Source organism: Balaenoptera musculus, chromosome 8, assembly GCF_009873245.2.
Source record: "Balaenoptera musculus isolate JJ_BM4_2016_0621 chromosome 8, mBalMus1.pri.v3, whole genome shotgun sequence".
In the NCBI taxonomy this organism is placed as follows: Eukaryota; Metazoa; Chordata; class Mammalia; order Artiodactyla; family Balaenopteridae; genus Balaenoptera; species Balaenoptera musculus.
Genome location: NC_045792.1, coordinates 48,550,082 through 48,570,404, shown reverse-complemented (window position 1 = coordinate 48,570,404; position 20,323 = coordinate 48,550,082). Strand labels below are relative to the sequence as shown.

The 20,323-nt window shown below is 37.7% G+C and overlaps 1 protein-coding gene across 2 annotated transcripts in view; it reads right to left on the bottom strand.

The window, feature by feature from the left end:
- Window positions 1-330: 330 nt before the first annotated feature.
- Window positions 331-20,323, bottom strand: part of LOC118899748 (prolylcarboxypeptidase) — a 69,147-nt gene continuing 49,154 nt past the window's right edge. The window contains exons 8-11 of one of the 2 annotated variants that reach the window (XM_036861661.1): window positions 10,346-10,510; window positions 9,209-9,396; window positions 861-1,077; window positions 333-759 (exon numbers count right to left, since the gene is read on the bottom strand). In XM_036861661.1, coding sequence (XP_036717556.1) covers window positions 861-1,077; window positions 9,209-9,396; window positions 10,346-10,510 — 570 coding nt within the window. In that variant the 3' untranslated portion in view covers window positions 333-759. Of the gene's footprint in view, window positions 1,078-9,208; window positions 9,397-10,345; window positions 10,511-20,323 lie in introns of both variants that reach the window. The other variant, XM_036861660.1, reaches the window with a different exon arrangement.

Here is a 20,323-nt window from a genome sequence, read left to right as displayed (position 1 = left end):
ATCAGTTTTTAAAGGCTTTTTACTGAAGTATCATCAGTAACCACAGAATATAACTTGCTCAGATGTAAAAAGAAAAGGAAAACAGAGTCATTTTCCTAAACTGGCAAAACCTAACCAAACTACCACAAAACTGACCTCAGAAACAAAGAGAAACGGAGCAGAAAAAGGCCAGATTTCTTACTGGCAGTACCATGGTGGCAAATATCCCAGAACTAAGAAAAGCTGCCAAATAGAAGAGAGAAAATTAAAGGACTTTCCAAAAACAGCCAAGCCCAGTGCACACAGCATTCCCAACAGCTGGAGTGAGCTTCAGAAGCAACACACAGGTATAAGGTCCAGCCCTATTCTTTATTTACAGCACAGTTCAAAGTCATTAAATCAAGCACAAAAGAAATGGCTCCCATTTCCTGGTTTGGCACTGGATATCCTTCCTACCAGCTGCAATTACATCATTTTTATCCATCTTCTGCTTTTCCTTTTGGGAAAGTAGAGGAGGGGCGAGTGACAAATGGGCCAAAGAGACTTCAACTTCGAAACCAATAAATCCCTGCTTTCAGAGAAACCAAGGAAGTGACTCCCCCTCTTGTGAAAGGCAGTCAATACTCTGCTCCAGTTATCAAGGCCACTGATGGTGTGGGAAAGCTGTCATGAAGAGATTCTTCCTGGAGGTGGCACAAAGATGGGAAGGACTCAGGTCATTGGATGGCTGCTATCACCACCATCACGTTCTCTTCTATCTCAACCTTTGCCACACCAAATCTAATAAACAAGGGAAAGTAATTATGTACAGAAAACCAAAGTGAATGGAAATGTGGGTGGAATGAACTTAAAAGAAGAAACTGAAAATGATCGAACGTTACTCAGTGCATCTTTCTCAGACTTGCATAGAAATCTTTGATCCACTGCTTCATATGTCTAACTTCCAAGGAGCGGGCTAATAGCACAGCGACGGGATCAAAGGCATTGTTGGCTCGGAGATCTAGATGATGCGCTCCCTCTGGGATGACGATCGCAAGTAAGGTGTCTGTAATATCCTTAGTTACTCCACCTCCTGACCAGGGGTCTAGTTCACCATTGCTAAGTGAGGGAAAGAAAAAAAAAAAAGATTATTCGTTTTTTTATATCTACACAAATATAAGATAGGAGAAACCTACTATATGCATAACACCTAAAATTATAAGCTTATAACCTGGGGGATTTGATCTGAGGATTTAATCTGTCATATAGAAAGGTGCTTTATCCTGGAGTTTGACAGTATTTCTGCAAGCAGGTACAGAAATAGGACCAGAGAAGACTGAAGGTGATGCCCCATGAATCAACCTAGATTGTACTGGGACTTGGAATTTAGAAGACTGAATTCCAATCCTGGCTTCATCACTCAAAAGCTGTATGACCTTACACAAGTTACCTGACTCAGTCTCCTTATCTGTAAAGTAGAGTTAACAAGGCCTACCTCATAAGGTTGCTTCAAGGGTTAAATCAGATGCTACATGTGGATATGTTTAATAAGTGTCAGGCACATAGGAGTCCCTCAATTAAAGCCAGTCTCCTTCTTTCCTAAGACCCAAATACCAAAGTGATAAAGAAAAATTTCCATATTTAAAAATGCTAATTATCTCTTGGCTCTTTAAAAAAAAAAACAAACCTTCATTTTTTAAAAAAAATTTCCCTCTTAGTATAGCACTTTGGGAAATAGGGTGGTAGGACTGAAAAAACTGCTCTGAATCTAGAATCAGAACTTTTGGGCATTACTCAAGATACTCATTTTACATTAGCTTTAAAATTAAGGAAACGCTATTAGGTTATTAGTCCTGGCTGGTGCACACAACACATTTCAGAATGATGTAAACAGGATCAGTCATTGAAACAGGATACTTAGTTTAGCTGAAAAAAAAGCCAACACAAACACAGACAGCATCCCTAATAGTATTTGTTAACAGCTTTGTTGAGATATAATTCATCTCCCACAAAATGGACACTTATATCGTACAAATTCAATGGTTTTTAGTATATTCAGAGATGTGCAACCATCATCACGATCAATTTTAGAACATTTTCATCACCCCCAAAAGAAACCTATACTCACTGGCAGTCAAATCCCCATTCCCCTCTACTACTTCCCCTCACTGTCAGCCCCAGGCAACCACTAATCTACTTTCTATCTCTATAGATTTGCCTATTCTGGACATCTCATATAAATGGAATTATATAATGGTTGTTTTTTGTGATTGGCTGCTTTCACTTTGACATATTTTCGTTTCATCCATGTTGTAGCATGTATCAGTACATTTTTCCTTTTTATTGCCAAAAATATTCTATTGTATATGGATACGCCACATTTATTTATCCATTCATCAGATGCACATTTGTGTTGTTTCCACTTTTTGGCTATTATGAATATTACTCCTATGAACATTTGTGTACAAGTTTTTACATGGATGAATATTTTCATTTCTTTTGGGTATATAACTAGGAATGGAATTTCTGGGATATATAATGACTTAACCTTTTGATGAACTGCCAAACTGTTTTCCAAAGTGAGTGCATTTTATACTCCCACAAACAACATCTGAGGGTTCTAAATTCTCTGTATCCTCACCAACATTTATTATGTGTCTTTTTGATTATAGTCATCCTATGTGGGTGTGAAATGGAATCTCATTGTGGTCTTGATTTGCATTTCCCAAATGACTGATGGTATTGAGAATTTTTTTCATGTGCTGATTGGCCATTTGTATATCTTTTTTGAAAAAAATGTCTACTCAGATCCCTGCTCATTTTTAAATTGAATTATCAATTAAATCATTTGATCCATTCTGAGTTAATGTTTTTGTATAGTATGAAATAGGGATCCAGCTTTATTCTTTTGCCTGTGAATATCCAGTTTTCCCAGCATCATTTCTTGAAAAAAACTATTCTTTCCTCAATGAATTGTCTTAGCATTCTTGCAAAAAATCAATTAACCACACAGATAAGGGCTGACTTCTGGACGGTCAATTCTCTTCCACTGATCTATATGTCTATGTTTATGCCAGTATCACACTGTATTGACTACAGAAGCTTTATACGAAGTTTGAAATCAGGAAGTATGAGTTCTTCAAATTTGTTCTTCCTTTTCAAGATTGATTTAGCTATTTTGGGTCCCTTGCATTTTTAGATGAATTTTAAGATCAGTTTGTCAATTTCTGACTGGTTTAAAGTTTACAAAGCCTTTCATATTTGACCTCACATTATACCAACCATGTGAGGTAGGTTTAATTACAACTCTTATAGATGAGAAAACTAATGCCTAGTGAAGTTAGAAGGCTTACTCAAATCAAGCCTCTGAGATACAAACTCAGATCTTGTAACCCTATTCCAACGTTCATTTTATACTACGTTGCATTTCATGGACACATGACTGCTGTTGGAAATCGACAGCACATAACATCTTGGCTTGTGTGGTGCAGAGTAAGAAGAGCACAACTTCGGGATCAGACACACCTGGGTTCCAGTCCCAGGTCTGCCTCTCATCTTCCTAATCTCATGGAAGCTTAGATTCCTCAGGATATAACAGGGGCTGAAATACCTGGATTTAAGTACCTGGCCCATGGTAGGTATTAGGTCACTTTTCCCCGTACAGCACCTCTTGGTATGTCTATCTATAAATCACTTGAAATCACTTACAGAACATTTTAACGTGTGTTCTGACATTTGTTTAATGCACATTCTATTTTGCTGATATTGTTACGAAGCCTGAAATAACAAATCTTCAAGGTCATATTATCAGACATATGAAATTATTTCCATAATTTGCATAATCATTTAAGAAAAACCCTCTCATCTATAAGTATAATCTATACACAAATGACTATCAAAAAATATCTTTAGCCAGAACCTTTCCCCTAAACCTCAGGACCAATATTCAATTATATACTTGACATTTTTACATGGCAGTCTAACGAGACATCTCGAGCTTTCAGGTCCAAAACAGAGCTCTTGATACTCTCCAACTCCCAACCAGCCCTGCCACTATCTTCCCAATCTCTGTCAATGGCAACCTTATCTTTCCAGTTGCTGGGCCAAAAACTTGTTACTTTTTAATCTCTCTTTCATACCTAATCTGTCGACAAATCCTGGCAGCTATAAATTCAAATATATCCAGAATTTGAACTCTTCTCACCACCCCACTGCCGCTGCTCTGGTCTAAGTCACCGTTATCTCTAGCCTGAATAGCCTTTTAACTGATCTTCCTGCTTCTACTCTTGTCTCCCTGCAATCTAATATCAATACAGCAGCCAACTTGATGCTGTTAAACTCTGAATCAGGTTATGTCACTCCTCTGCTTAAAACACTCCAAGTTTTCCCATTTCATTCAGAGTAAAAACCAAACATGCAGGACCTACAAGTCTCTAAATGATCTGGGCCCTCTGCTGCCTCTCTGATTTCACCTCCTGCTACTCTCTCCCTCCTTAACTCCACTCCAGCCACAGTGACCTTCTCACTGTACCTGGAGGAGAACATGCTGGGACATTTACTTGTCAAGGCCTTTGCCTCTGCTTACCTCTCTGCTTGGAGTATCCTTACCCCACCGAGCTCCTTCCTCCACATCACTATTCAAAAGTCACCCTTGGTGAGGTCTTCCTTAGTCACATCATCTAAAGCTTCAAACTTCTCCCCACCCACCACCAACATTTCATAACCCTCTTCCCCTTATTTATTTTTTCCCCTTAGCACTTATCTCCTTCTAACATGCTTATAAGTGCTATCTTGTTCATTATCCATCTCTCAAACTAGAACTCTCCAAGGGCAGGGCTTTTTGTCTGTTTTATTACTGTATCTTCAGCACCTGGTACACAGTAGAAGCCATACAAATATTTATCAAATGAATGAAAAAAGAATGTATCTAGTTATTTGTAGCCTTACATCAGATGCCCTACACAAAAGAGATCTATAAATACACGCATGCAAGTTTAGGAACATGTAAATCACTTCAGTACTTTTTACATGGGAAAGCAGAGTTCACATAAGTGGTTCATATAAATATATAGAGACTGACCTTCAGCTATGTGTAATACTGGCAAGAAACAATGAACTAAGTCAGCAGATCTAAGTTTTATACCCTAGTAAGCCACATGACTTTGGGTAAGTCACCTGACCCCTCTGAACCTCAATTCTCATGTGTATTACCAAAAAAAAATTTTTTTAAAGATAACGCCCCTCACTCACAGAGATATTGTGAGGCCCAAGTTGAATAATATATGTGGAAATAAGGTATAAACTATAAAACACTACATGAATGTGTAGCATTATTATAGTTATTATCATATTCTACAAGCATAAGAAGTGTTAATACTTCTGAGAGGTAAATGAATAATGAAAAGGGATGCGATAGCATTTCTCACAGAAATTTGGTCAGAAAACTAATGCAATCAATTTTCTAGGTAAATGTACAAATTAAAAAAGAAATAAGCATTTAGGTACGTTAAATACATGTGTGTTTGAAATATAAGTTTAAAACCCCTGTTCTACCCTCACCACACTTTTAACCACATTTTTCATCTTAAAAAAATTAATTCAATTGCAACTTAACATCATCATTCTTGGGGGAAAAAAAATCACTCCAAAAATGTACTTTTTTTTTTTGGTTTTGTTAAAAACAAGAGGAAAAACTCACATGCAAAATAGGAGCCTTAGTTTTCAACTATGTGATAAATTTTTAAAGTAAACTACACAAGGCGTTGGATTCTCTTAAGTGAACAAATGGCCTTTATCATTATTGCAATTTGACAGGACCAACCCAGATAGGAAACTCTCCATTATTTGCAAAACAAAAAAGCTATCCCAACAGCCACATAATAAGCAAACTGCATTTGATTTAAAAGGTCATCTGAATCAGCCTAGTGGCTTAGCAACAGTGTTTGGAGTTGCTGAGAGACCTAAGATGCACATGGACTTGAATTTCTTGGTCCTAGACATGTGAAAGCTAAACCAGTCACTGGGAAATTTACAGGAAAAAAAAAAATACTGGCTTTCGTGAGAGAATCTAGATGCCTGGATAAAATTCCCAACAGTGAGCCTCACTTAATTGCTGGCAACAATTAATTTGCCTGAGAAATGATGTTAAACTAACCAGCTTCTCAGAGACTCCTTTTTGGATTTCTATTTAAATAACTGAAAATGACCATTGGTAAGATAATTTCTTACCAACTGGAGTTGGAGAAAAAAATAAATCCTTCCAACAAAACCACTGTGGAATAAGAAAATTGCTGAAATGGAACTATTAATAGCTACTATTAAATCCTCATTCATTCAACACATTTACTGAGTGCCTACTATGTGTCAGGTACTGACTGGGTACAGGTGACTTAACCGTGAACAGACAAAACCTCTGCCCTCACAGTGCTCACTTCTATGATAATCTATCTACTCCTCGAAGTAACTCTGGCAGGTAGTCATTATTTCTAACTCATATAAATTGGCAATTTGCCTGAGGCCACGCAGCTAATTCAGGGTAGAAGCAGAATGGCACCCAGGTCTCCCTGACTTCAAAGCCCAAGCTCTTAACTGGCAAATCTCTAATCCAACAATTAAAAACAGACTGAATTTTCTAACCAGAAAAGCAGTCACAGTTGGATTTGTGTGAGGTGACTTGAGAGAAGCCTGAACATAAAATACACTTTCCACATGGTTCCTCGGACATTTTCTTACTCATCAACCAGTAATGTTTTCTAGCTGATAGCCACTAAGTAGACAGAACAGAGACACCTAAAGCTGCTCTTTTACTTTCAGAATGTGCTTTCTTCAGAAAAGCAGTAGAATTTTGAATTTTTAAATAACTTAAGTTTTACATTGAATTCTTCACACCTAGCAGCATACGGGAAAAGATTTCTTTTTAAAAGTAGACTTGCCACTGCAGAAAGATAAACCAGCATTTTCATATAGTTCTGCCTTTAAACTTTCACATGCCTCTGAAGCCTTTCTGAGCTTTATATCATTCCTCATCCTTATCAAACATATTAGGCATCCACTATGTGCCAGTCACTGTAGCAGGTGCTAAAGGCACAGAGATGATTAAGACGAAGTCTCTGTCATTGAGAAGTTTACAGTCTCACGGGGCAGATAGAAACACACATAGATAATTTCCACACAGGGCGCTAAGGGACAGTCACAGGCCTTAGTGGAGCTAAGTGTGTGGGGGAAACCTAACCTCCCTGGAGGTGTCAGGGAAGGTTTCTTGGAGGATGCCCGAGCCTTAGGAAAAAGAAAAAAGAGGAAGGAAAGGACATTCAGGGACAAATAGTCCCCTGTTGGCTAGAAGGTAAAGTACAGGCTGAGAGTATACTTCCATTTATTCACTCAACGTACATTTTTTGAGCATATATATTTGCTAGGTCCGCGCCAAGTACTTCACTGGGTTAAATTTTTTAAGCATCACAACAACTCTGTGGGTGATTTTACAGAAGAGAAAACTGAGGGTCAAAGAGCTTAAGTAATTTAAGACAGCTCATTCTGCCTTTGCACAACTCTGTTAGGAAGTCCTTTCTTACACTGAGCTAGAAGTTTTTAACACTGAGCCATAATTTCCACCTACTGGCTTCAGTTCTACTCCTCAACCTTTTTTCACAAAATCTACCCTTTCCCCCGATGATGATGATGATGATGATGATGATGATGACGATTGTTATTTTGATACCCTGAGGAAAATAGTATAAAAGGACAAATGGATCACTAAAATACTCATCTGTAATGGTTGAAGCCAATAAAAAAGGATAATGTATTTGACGAAAACTCAAATATTAAAACCTTTATACAAGGATTTAAAGACTCCACTTTACTATTCAACTTGAACTTCAGCTTTGAGCTTACACCATCAGCATGCTAGAGAAATCCATATAAATACTACATGGAGGTAAGCGCCTAAAGAAAAACAAGAACATGACAAAGTACTTCCTCCTCTGAGGCAACAAAGATGACCTTGGACACCCAAGGCTTATACTTAAGCTTTTTTCAGTTCTCTCAGTCCTTTCATGTTTTCCTGATTTCAAACATCCTAACTTGGCAGTTTCCTTAAATACCCTAAATATCCTTATTTGCTCAACTGTCACTTCATAAGGCTGAGATGAAAAGTATAGTTTTGAAGACTCTTATTGAGGACAAGGAAAACAATTTCAGGAAATTAAAAAGAATCTTTACGTTTTCCACATGGGGGGGGGAGGTACCCTACTGAGTGAGAAAATAGCATGAACCCAATAAGAAAGAGGCTCTTTTGCAAAATGGGCAGTGCCACTGGCCTAAACCCAGAGAGTGATCCTTCAGTCAAAACAGCATTCCTCACTCCTAAAAGCTATTGGCCATGTCTAGAAGGTCAAATGTGACTCTGTTTAGAAGAGTTTGTAAAAGAATGACATTTACAATTTAAACAATAGGTCCAGGTTGAGGGATATGTATGGGTATCTCTCTACTATCTCCATATAGATTTGGGGAAATTTTTAAATTAAATGGTTGCTATTTTAATAACTAACAACCTAATATTCAAGCCAAAACATGGAAATTTCGAAGTCACAATCAGACACATAGAGTCTACTCAATTAACTACAATGTGAACCAATACCAAATATGACACTACTAGTGCAGCTGTGTAACAGAAGAACAAACACGGGTTTTGTAGTCAGACACGCCAAGGTTGAAAACTGACTTTATCACTTGGTAACTAAAACAAAGCTGGATGAGTTTTGGCAAGTGACTGCTCACAGTGACCTTCACTTTACTCCTCAGTAAAAAAGGGACTATAAAAACTGCTTCCAAGGCTTGTTGTGAGAATTGAATTAAGTAGTTTATTTAAAGTGCCTCATACAGTGCCTGGGACAGAACAGAGTGGGCACTTCAAAAGTGTTTGTTAAATATATATTAAAATTTTTTATTACCATTGATAACAATAGTAACACAAATTGAGAACAACAGATGATGCTTCATTTTGTGTTGGAGAGTATTTTTTTAATATTTTAACTTTGTTGCTGTTGTTTTTAAGCCTTTAAGCATACTGGTAATAGAGCAAAAATTCATATCACCTCTCAGCATCCTGTCTTTCAAGGAGTAGAAAAACATGATGGATACCACTGCTGTATTCTATATCGTTGTAACTGCAGCATTTTCCTGGTTCTCTTTTCTCAGCTATTTTAAAATGTCTCCGTCAACCAAAGTTTTCTTTGGATCAGCAAAAATTCACCTGAAAATGATGTTCGTGTGTGAACTGATGTTTTTGCCTCCATACATAGTAGGGATCCAAGAGGGCCTTGGTTTCACACCCCACTGTTTAAAACAGTCATCAGAAAATTCCTTAAAGTTCCACGAGTGAGGTTCGAACATGTCATCAATACCATTAGAACAGAAGGGCATGACCATTTCTGTGCAGGTCTGAAAAAGCAAACCAGGAGAGATTCCAGTGAGAAGATGAGGCATAAAATGTTAAATAAATTGTCCAAGGTCATACAGCTTGTAAGCAGTAAAGCCAGGGTTTGAACTCAGGCAGTCTGGCTTCAGAGCCCCTGTTCTTTATGCCATACCACCTCTCATTATTCCTGGAAAGGCGCAGCTGAGAAGTCACAGAAGTTGGGGCTATACATTCCTTCTTTGCAAACTGCTTCATTTCACATCTATTATCATATTTAATCCTCAAAACAACTCTGGAGGAAAAGCATTACTATTATTATTACTAGTCTCATTGTACAGATGAAGGAAGGAATGGAGGCTCAGACAGAATCAAGTTAGACTCCCCCTTCTTTTCTGTGTCCATAAAATGCTACCTTTATAGGACTTACCAAGATCTACTGTAACATTAGTTTAGTTACCTATCATTTCCACCAAGCTATATTTGATGATTAGATCGTATCTCATTTACCTTTGTGTCTTTGGAGCCTAGAAAAGTGCCTGACTTGTGTTAAGTACTCAGAATATATTCTGTGATGATTATATACCAAACTGAACTAGTATATATAAGACAGATAAACAATGAGGTCCTACTCTATAGCACAGGGAACTATATTCAATATCCTGTGACAAACCATAATGGGAAAGAATATGAAAAAGAATATATATATATATATATGTATAATTGAGTCAATTTGCTGTACAGCAGAAATTAACACAACATTGTAAATCAACTTTACTTCAGTAAAATAAATTTTTTAAAAAATGGAATTGGTTTTTAATGAATATATGAATGAGGAAACTTATCCACAGTCTCCAAGTACAAGGTAACAGAGCTCAGATTTGGATCCAGGTGACAAAATCCTGCAAATTCTCTGTTACAGCACAACCATATCAGTGAAAAGTAAGTTCCACTTGGGGAAATATACACACTTACCTGATAGCTCCAACCCAGGGCTCCCAGACTGCTGGTTGCTGTCTCTGATATATTCAGGCATCTCGCCTGGCCCGAATAATTGTAATATACATTAAGAGCTTGGAAAATATTCTGCAGCAGCCATGTATCAGATACATTGGGATTTTTCAAATACTGGCACACTACCTGTCATTTTAGAGAGATAAAAGGGAGAAGAGTCGAATATAAATATAAAATTACAGTTTAATAAAACAAAGAAGAAATATGAGTTTGATTTGATCATAAAACAATCTTAAGCATCTAACGGCATTGCCTGACAATTTCTATCTATTGCATATAACCACCTTCATAAATGAATAAACCTTTCAAATTACTCCCCAAACTATAGAAATAAACCAAAGTCATTTGCATGGTATGCAAAGTCCTCCCCACTTACCACTCTAGATTTATCTTCTGCAGCCTTTGCTCCAGCCTAGCAAAAACCATTCCCACCACACCAACTTCTTTCCCTCCTCACTGCCTTCGCTCACACTGAAATGCCCTTTTCCCACTCTCCCACTCCACTATTGCCTGGCAAACACCAACTCCTCTTCCTCAACGCAGCTCAAGTGTCACCTCCTCTACGAGGCCATTGTTGCCTATGCCCTCAAGTCAGGGAGAACTAAATCACTCCCTTCTTTGTGCCTCCTCATCCTGTGCCTATTTCTATCAGAGCTGATACCGCACTCATTTGATTCCAGAATGTCTCCCTTGGCACTTAGCAAGGCATCTGGCAGCTAAATGTTTGCTGAATGAATGACTATATTTTTATGAAAATGCAAAATTTATGAAATTTCTTTTGGAAAAACTACACCAAGCTCCTACATCTGTAACATTATAAGAAGCATATCAGGCAGCTCCCCAGTTCAAAATACTCCTAACACTTGACTATAATCAGAGCTAAAAGTCACAGGTAATACTTGGGGTTGGGAGCGAAGGCAGGACTGACTAGTCAGGGACATGGGGAAATTCCAAGGTTATGAAAATATTTCTTATCATCATAGAGGTCTGGATTATACAACAAACAACACACGATTTGTATGTAAATTTTACCTCAAAAACATTATAAACAAATACTGAACTCTAGATAGTGATGTTAAAGCTGAAGTATACAGTCTATATTTCATTTATTTCTGCTCTAATCTTTCTTTCTTTCCTTCTACTGACTTGGAGCTTCACTTGTTCTTTTTCTAGTTCCTTGAGGTGTAAATTTAGATTGTTTATTTGAGACTTTTCTTGTTTCTTGAGGTAGGCATTTATCACTATGAACTTCCCTCCCAGAAGTGCTTTTGCTGCATCCCATAAATTTTGGTATGTTACATTTCCATTTTCATTTGTCTCAAGGTATTTTTTAAATTTCTCTTTTAATTTCTTCTTTGACCCATTGGTTGTCCAATAGCATGTTGCTTTATCTCCAAATATTTGTGAATTTTCCAGTTTTCTTTGTGTAATTTATTTCTAGATTCATACCACTGTGGTTGGAAATGATGCTTCATATGATTTCAATCCTCTTAAATTTACTAAGACTTGTTTGTGGCCTAACATTTGATCTATCTTAGAAAATGTTCTATGTGCACTTGAGAAGAATGTATATTCTGTTGCTTTGAGATAGAATGTTCTATAAATATCTGTTAAGTCCATCTAGTCTAATGTGCTGTTTAAAACCAATGTTTCCTTATTGATTTTCTGCCTGGATAATCTATCTATTGACATTAGTGGGGTATTAAAGTCCCCTACTGTTCATGTACTGCTGCCAATTTCTCCCTTTAGGTCTGTTAATATCTGCTTTACATATTTAGGTTCTCCTATATTGGGCACATAAATATTTACAAATGTTTTATCTTCTTGTTGAATTGACTCCCTTATCATTATGTAACACACTTCTCTGTGTATCATTATAGTCTTTATTTTAAAGTCTATTTTGTCTAATATAAGTATAGCTACCCCAGCTTTCTTTTGGTTTCCATTTGCATGGAACATCATTTTCCATCCCTTCACTTTCAGTCTGTTTGTGTCCTTACATCTAAAGTGAGTCTCTTATAGGTAACATATTGATGGGTCTTGGTTTTTTATTCATTCAACCACTCTATGTCTGTTGATTAGCGAATTCAGTCCATTTACATTTAAAGTAATTATTAATATGTATGTGCTTATTGCCATTTTGTTCATTGTTTTTTGGCTGTTTATGTAGCTCCTCTAGCTCCTTTCTTTCTTTTTCTCTTGCTCTCTTCCTTTGTGGCTTGATGACTTTCTTTAGTGGTATGTTTATATTCCTCTCTCTTTATCTTTTGTATATTTACCACAAGTTTTTGTTTTGTGGTTACCATGAGGCTTAAATATAACAATTTATATCGATAACAGTCTATTTTAAGTTGATAACAACTTAAGTTTGATCCCATTGAAAAGCTCAACATTATTACTCCCCCATTTTATAATTCCCCCAATTTATAAGTCACATTCTAGATCTTTTTCTCTTGTGTATCCTTAACAAGTTACTGTAATCATAGTTATTTTTACTACCTTTGATTTTTTTGGCCTTCATACTAGCTTTGTAAGTAATTAATCCACTATCTTTACTATATATTTGCCTTTCCAGTGAGATTTATTCTTTCATATGAGTTCTTGTTACTACTTAGTGCCCTTTCTTTTCAGTTTAAAGAAGTCCCTTTTAACATTTCTTATAAGGCTGGTTTAGTGGTGATGAACTCCTTTAGCTTTTGCTTGTCTGGTAAACTCTATCTCTCCTTCACTTCTGAATGATAACTGCCAGGTAGAGTATTCTTAGTTGAAAGGTTTTTTTCTTTCAGCACCTTATATACTGTGTCTTTCCCTTCTGGCCTGCGAAGTTTCTGCTAAAAAATCTGCTCATAGTCTTATGGGAGCTCCCTTGCATGTAACAAATTGCTTTTTCTTGTTGTTTTTTAACATTTTCTCCCTGTCTTTAACTTTTGACATTTTAATTATACTGTGTCTTGGTATGGGTCTGTTTGGATTCCTCTTATTTGGAACTCTCTGGGATTCCTGGATCTGGAAGATTAGAGACGCTTTCACCTATTATTTCTTCAGATAAGATTTCTGCCACTTTCTCTCTCTCTTCTCCTTCTGGGAACCCTATGAGGTGAATGTTAGACCACCTGATGTAAATGTTAGTCTATAAGTCCCTTAAGCTATTTTCACTTTTTTTCATTCTGCTGCTCTGACTGCGTAAGTCCTACTGCCCTGTTTTTGTGTTGACTGATCCTGTCTTCTGTTTCATCTAATCTGCTGTTGAATCACTCCAGTGTAATTTTTTTCAGTTATTGTATTCTTCAGCTTTGTGACTTCTACGTGGTACTTTTTTTATATTTTCCATCTCTTTGCTGAAATTCTGTGTTCATCCATTCTTCTCCCCAGTTCAGTGAGCATCTTTATGACCATTACTTTGAACTCTTTATCAGGTAAATTAATCTCTCTCTCATTAAGATTTTTTTCTGAGGTTTTACCTTGTTCTTTCATTTGGAACATATTCCTCTATTTCTTCATTTTGTTTGACTCTCTGTGTTAGTTTCCATATAGTAGAAACAACCACCTCTCCCAGTCATGAAGGAGTGGCCTCGTATAGGAGATGAACCTTGTTGTTCAACCCTGCCTTAGCGCTTGGGTGTCTTTCAAACCTTTGTGCTTATCCAAGCAGCCTATTATATTTTTAATAACTCCAAGTAGTTGAGGACATGCCAAAACCTGTCAGCATCCCAAAAGGGAGGATCTTAGCTCTTTCATTCAGGATGACTAGGAGCCAGACCCTCAAGCACCAGCTTTTAAAAGTATGCAAATATATACAGTGTTGTGGGACTGCAAGCATGAGCCCTGTTGGCCACCAGAGTCAGGTGATCTGGAAGTGTCCATTGGGCAGTCACAAAAAACAGGGCTCCGAGATGAGTGTATAAGCTCTTTTCTAGGTGATATCAGCAAGCTGAAGCAAGGCAGAGGGAAAGCACCAAGGTGGCATCCATGGCCTACATTCCTTAAGAGCAGCTTTGCAGGCCACTAAATACGTGTTAAACCTGAAGCCTGCCCCTCAGGCAGAAGCTCCAAACAAGCAAAGAAGTCTCCTTCACAAAAAGACTGGGGGGGTGTACCTCAGTCTGCTGTCTACGCAGTGCCCTGAGGGTGGCAGCCTGACAAGAACCATATCTCCAGTAGCACAGTCCCATGGGACTCAGGAGTGTAAGCTCCAGCCCCCAGCCACCAGAGCCAGGTGATCAAGGGGTGTCCCCTGGGTGGGAGCCACAAAAACTGGGGCGCAAGACATAAAAACCAGGGCACCAGACACATGTAAAGCTCCCCTCCAGGAAACACTGGCAGTCTGGAGCATGGCAATAGAAAAAAAAAAAAATTAATAAAACTAAGACCTGGATTTTGAAAAATAAAATTAGCAAATCTTTAGCCAGAGTGACCAAGAAAAAAAGAGTGAGAACTCAAATAAATAAAATCAGAAATGAAAGAGGAGATACTACAGATACTACAGATGCTGTGTATTTCTGATACCACAGAAATACAAAGGATCACAACAGAGTACTATAAACAATTATATGTCATCAAATTCAACAACCTAGAAGAAATGCATAAATTCCTAGAAACATGCAGCCTATCATGACTGAATCATGGGGGACTTCCCTGGCGGTCCAGGGGTTAAGACTCCACGCTTCCACTGCAGAGGATACAGGTTCAATCCCTGGTTGGGGAATTAAGATCTCACATGCCATGCAGTACAGCCAAAAAAAAAGACTGAATAATGATGAAACAGAAAATCCGAACAGGCTGAATACTAGTAAGGAGATTGAATCAGTAAACAAAAACCTTCAAAAAAACAAAAGTCTAGGACCAGATGGTTTCACTGGTGAATTCTACCAACATTCAAGGAAGAATTAATATCAATCCTTCCTAAACTCTTCCCAAAAAATAGAAAAGGAGGGAACACTTCCAAGTTCATTTTACAAGGCCAGAATTACCCTGATACCAAAACTACACAAGAATGCCACAAGAAAAGAAAATTACAGGCCAATCTCCCTGATGACCATAGATGCAAAAATCCTCAACAAAATATTAGCAAACCAAATTCAATGATACACTAAAAGGATCATACACCATGATCAAGTAGGATTTACCCAGGGAAGCAAGGATGGTTCAACATCAACAAATCAGTCAATGTGAACCACCATATTAACAAAATAAAGGATAAAAATCATATGATCATCTTAATAGATGCAAAAGAAGTATTTGACAAAATTCAACATCTATTTATGATTAAAACAAAAACTCTCAACAAACTGGTATAGAGTGGACATACTTCAACATAATAAAGGTTGTATATGACAAGCCCAGAGCAAACATCATACTCACAGTGAAAAGCTGAAAGCTTTTACTCTAAGATCAGGAACAAGACAAGGATGCTCACTCTCACCACTTTTATTCAACATACTATTGGAAGTCCTAGCCAGAGCAATTAGGTAAGAAAAAGAAATAAAAGGCATCTAAATCTGAAAGGAATAAGTAAAACTACCTCTATTTGCAGATGACATGATATTATATATAAAAAAACCATAAAGGCTCTATCAAAAAACTGTTAGAGGAAATTCCCTGGCAGTCCAGTGGTTAGGACTCCACACTTGCACTGCAGGAGGCATGGGTTCAATCCCTGGTCAGGGAACTAAGATCCCACAAGCCATGTGGTGTGGCCAAAAACAAACTGTTAGAAAAATTAATGAATTTATTAAGAAAAATCAATGAATTCAGTAAAGTTGCAAGAAACAAAACCAACATATAAAAATCTTCTGTGTTTCTATATACTAACAATGAACTATCAGAAAGAGAAATTAAGAAAACAATCCCATTTACAATTACGTCAAAAAGAATAAAATACCTGGGAGGAGGTATTTTAGACATGAAAGACCTGTATGTTAAAAAATACAAGACATTAATGAAAAAATTGAAGAAGACACAAATAAATGAAAATATATGGATTGGAAGAATTAATACTGTTAAAATATCTATACGCAAAGCAATATACAGAGTCAATGCTATCCTTATCAAAATTCCAATGACATTTTCACAGAAATAAAATTTAAAATTCTAAAATTTGTGTGGAAACATAAAAGACCCCAAATGGCCAAAGCAATCTTGAGAAAGAACAATGGTAAAGGCATCACACTCTCTGATTTCAAACTATATTACAAACCTGTATTAATTAAAACAATATGGTACTGGCATAAAAACAGACACATAGATCAATGAAACAGAGTAGAGAGACCAGAAATAAACCCATGCATATATGGTCAATTAACTTATGACAAACAAGTCAAGAATATACAATGGGGGGCTTCCCTGGTGGCGCAGTGGTTAAGAATCCGCCTGCCAATGCAGGGGACACGGGTTCAAGCCCTGGTCCGGGAAGTTCCCACATGCCGTGGACCAACTAAGCCCGTGTGCCACAACTACTGAGCCTGCGCTCCAGAGCCCGTGAGCCACAACTCCTGAAGCCTGGGCGCCTAGAGCCTGTGCTCTGCAACAAGAGAAGCCACCACAATGAGAAGCCTGCGCACCGCAACGAAGAGTAGCCCCCGCTCACCGCAACTAGAGAAAGCCCACGTGCAGCAACAAAGACCCAAAGCAGCCAAAAATAAATAAATAAATTTAAAAAAAAGAATATACAATGGGGAAAAGATAGTCTCTTCAATAAACAGTGTTGGGAACATTGGACAGCCACATGCAAAATAATGAAACTGGATGACTATCTTACACCAGACACAAAAATTAACTCAAAGTGAATGACTTCCATGTAAGACCTGAAACCATAAAACTCATAGAAGAAAACATAGGTGGTAAGCTCCTTGACATAGGTCTTGGCAATGATTTTTTTTAATCTGACACCAAAAACAAAAGCAAAAATAAACAAGTAGGATTTCATCAAACTAAAAGCCTCCTGCATAGCAAAGGAAACCATCAACAAATGAAAAGGCAACCTACTGAATGGGAGAAAATATCTGCAAATCATATATCTGATAAAGGGCTAACATCCGAAATATATAAAGAACTCATACAACTCAACAGCAAAAAAAAAAAATCCAATTAAAAAATGGGCAGAAGATCTGAATAGACAGTTTTCCAAAGAAGACATACAGATGGCCAACAGGTATATGAAAAGATGCTCTACATCATTAATCAAAAGGAAAATGCAAATCAAGAGTACAATGAGATATCACCTCACATCTATTAGAATGGCTATTATCAAAAAGACAAGAAATAACAAGTGTTGGCGAGGATGTGGAGAAAAGGGAACCCTGTGCACTGCTGGTAGGAATGTAAATTGGTACACCACTTTGAAAACAGTATGGAGGTTCCCCAAAAACTTCAAACTAGAAATGCCATATAATCTGGCAATTCCACTTCTGGGTATTTACCCAAAGAAAACAAAAACACTAATCTGAAAAGATATATGCATCTCCATGTTCACTGCAGCATTATTTACAATGGCCAAGATATGGAAACAACCTAAATGTTCATCAATGGATGAATGAATAAAAGAGGTATGGTACATGTATACGATGGAATATTATTAAGCCATAAAAAAAGAATGAAATCTTGCCATTTGTGACAACATGGGTAGACTTTAAGGGCATTATGCTAAGTGAAATCAGTCAGACAGAGAAAGACAAATACTATATGATCTCTCTTATATGTAGAATCTAAAAAAAAAAATTTTTTTTTTTTTTTTAATTTAAAAAACCATGCTGGGACTTCCCTGGTGGTGCAGTGGTTAAGAATCTGCCTGCCAATGCAGGGGACACGGGTTTGATCCCTGGTCCGGGAAGATCCCCCATGCCACAGAGCAACTAAGCCCGTGCGTGAAAACTACTGAAGCCCATGCGCCTAGAGCCCGTACTCCGCAGCAAGAGAAGCCACCTCAATGAGAAGCCCGTGCACCACAACAAAGAGTAGCCCCCGCTCGCCGCAACCAGAGAAAGCCCATGTGCAAAAACGAAGACCTAACACAGCTAAAAATAAATAAATAAATTTATATGTAAAAAAAACAAAGAAACAGAACTGAACTAAACTGAAAGCTGCAAAAACCTATCAAGCCTAAAGCAATAAGGAAATGCATGTTGAAGAAAAAAGGCAAAAGATTGTTTTACTATTCTGACAACTCTCAATTATTCATGGTAAGTCAAAAATACCTAATTGCATAGCCCTTTTCTCAGAAAATGTTCCTGAGAAATATGCCAATTAGAAATACTCAAGAATGTATGGAAATCAAGAACCAATCATAGAATTTATTAAACTATCTAATGCCAACAGTTGATCAGCATTCTTTCCTGCATGTGGACACCCCCACTGGACTTAGCTCTTTCAAAATGCAGCACAAAACTACGGAGTAGAGCCATGCAATGCAGAGAAGAGCATTATGTTCAAGCACAGCATGGTAGATGAGGCTGGGTGACAGTGCAAGCTGGGCAGGGGGAGAAGGGAGTGCTGATGTGCAGCAACAAGTGGCCTAAAACTCTCGAAGAGAACAGTAACAAGTGAGTGTGACTCACATGCTGGCATCAGATCCCCTCTCAGAGCTAGAACACTGGGCCTCTGTCAGGCAAAGAAAAGGAGTCCCTATGAATAGCCATCTCTGCAAACAGCAGTTACTGTCACTCCCTAAAAGACACAAGCATGGCTGGGGACTGGCACCAGCTGACAATACTTGGGTTTTGGCAGCCCCACTTACACAGAGAGAACGTCCTGGTCAGAAACTTGGCCTCTGCTGATAGAAATTCCATGTCCAGATTAAGGGCAATCCTGGGCCCACTGTCCTCTGTGAGGTCAGAGCACCCCTGGAGTACTGTGTCCAATTCTGAGCACCACACTCTAATAAGGACACTGACCAACATGAGGAAATTCAGAGGGGAGCAATCAGGATGGGGAGTTGAGGAATAGTTGAAGAAACTCTATAATTGGTCATCTGAATCATTCCCAATCTTTTACTATTGCAAGTAAGGCTACAATAAATATCCTTGGGGCTAAATCTATCTATCTACCTATCTACCTATCTACCCTTGTTTTCTTGAGATAAATTCTTAGAGGAATTACTGGTTTGAAGGAAATAAACATTTTTAAGGCCTTTGCTACATCATGTCAAACTGCCTTATAGAAAGGAAGTACCAGTTTATAATTCTACCAGTATGATAGAGAGAAGGCCTGAAAAAATATCACTTAAAATTTGTTTACAAATATTTAAAATAAGAGAATTTTGTTATTTTAGGTGTTTCTGTATTTCCTCTCTAACTCAAAGATTCTGTGAGTCTAAGCATCATCCTCTAGATAAAAGACACACTCTCTACATTTCTCTATGTACAGTTGACCCTTGAAAAACACAGGTTTGAACTGGGTGGATCCATTTATACACGGATTTTTTTCAGTAAATATATAGTCAGCCCTCCATATCCACAAGTTTGGCATCCATGGATGGACATTTCCACCTGAGGTTGATTGAATTCACGGATGGGAAACCCATGGATACAGAGGCCCACTGACTATACTATACCGTTTTATATAAGGGACTTGAGCTTCCGTGGATTCTGGTATACACAGGGGCTCCTGGAACCAATCCCCTGAGGATGCCATGGATACTGAGGGAAGACTGTATTCCATTAAGAATTTTAGTAGCCAAGAGTAAATAAAGTTTTCCCAAAAATACTTAAATTATACTAGCAAAACCTCAGCACTATTCCCATGCTTATTCAAAGACTAGTAATTCAACAGGAGATATTCATATACTTTTATTAAAGAGCTATAGGATACACAAAATACTTATGTAAATGTTAAGCTGAAGCATATGAAATTGCCATGTTTATAAGTCAAACACAAATATTGGCATTTTTGGTTCAACCTCATATAATACTTCAGCCTAGGCCTGATAATTTGCAGGTATTACCC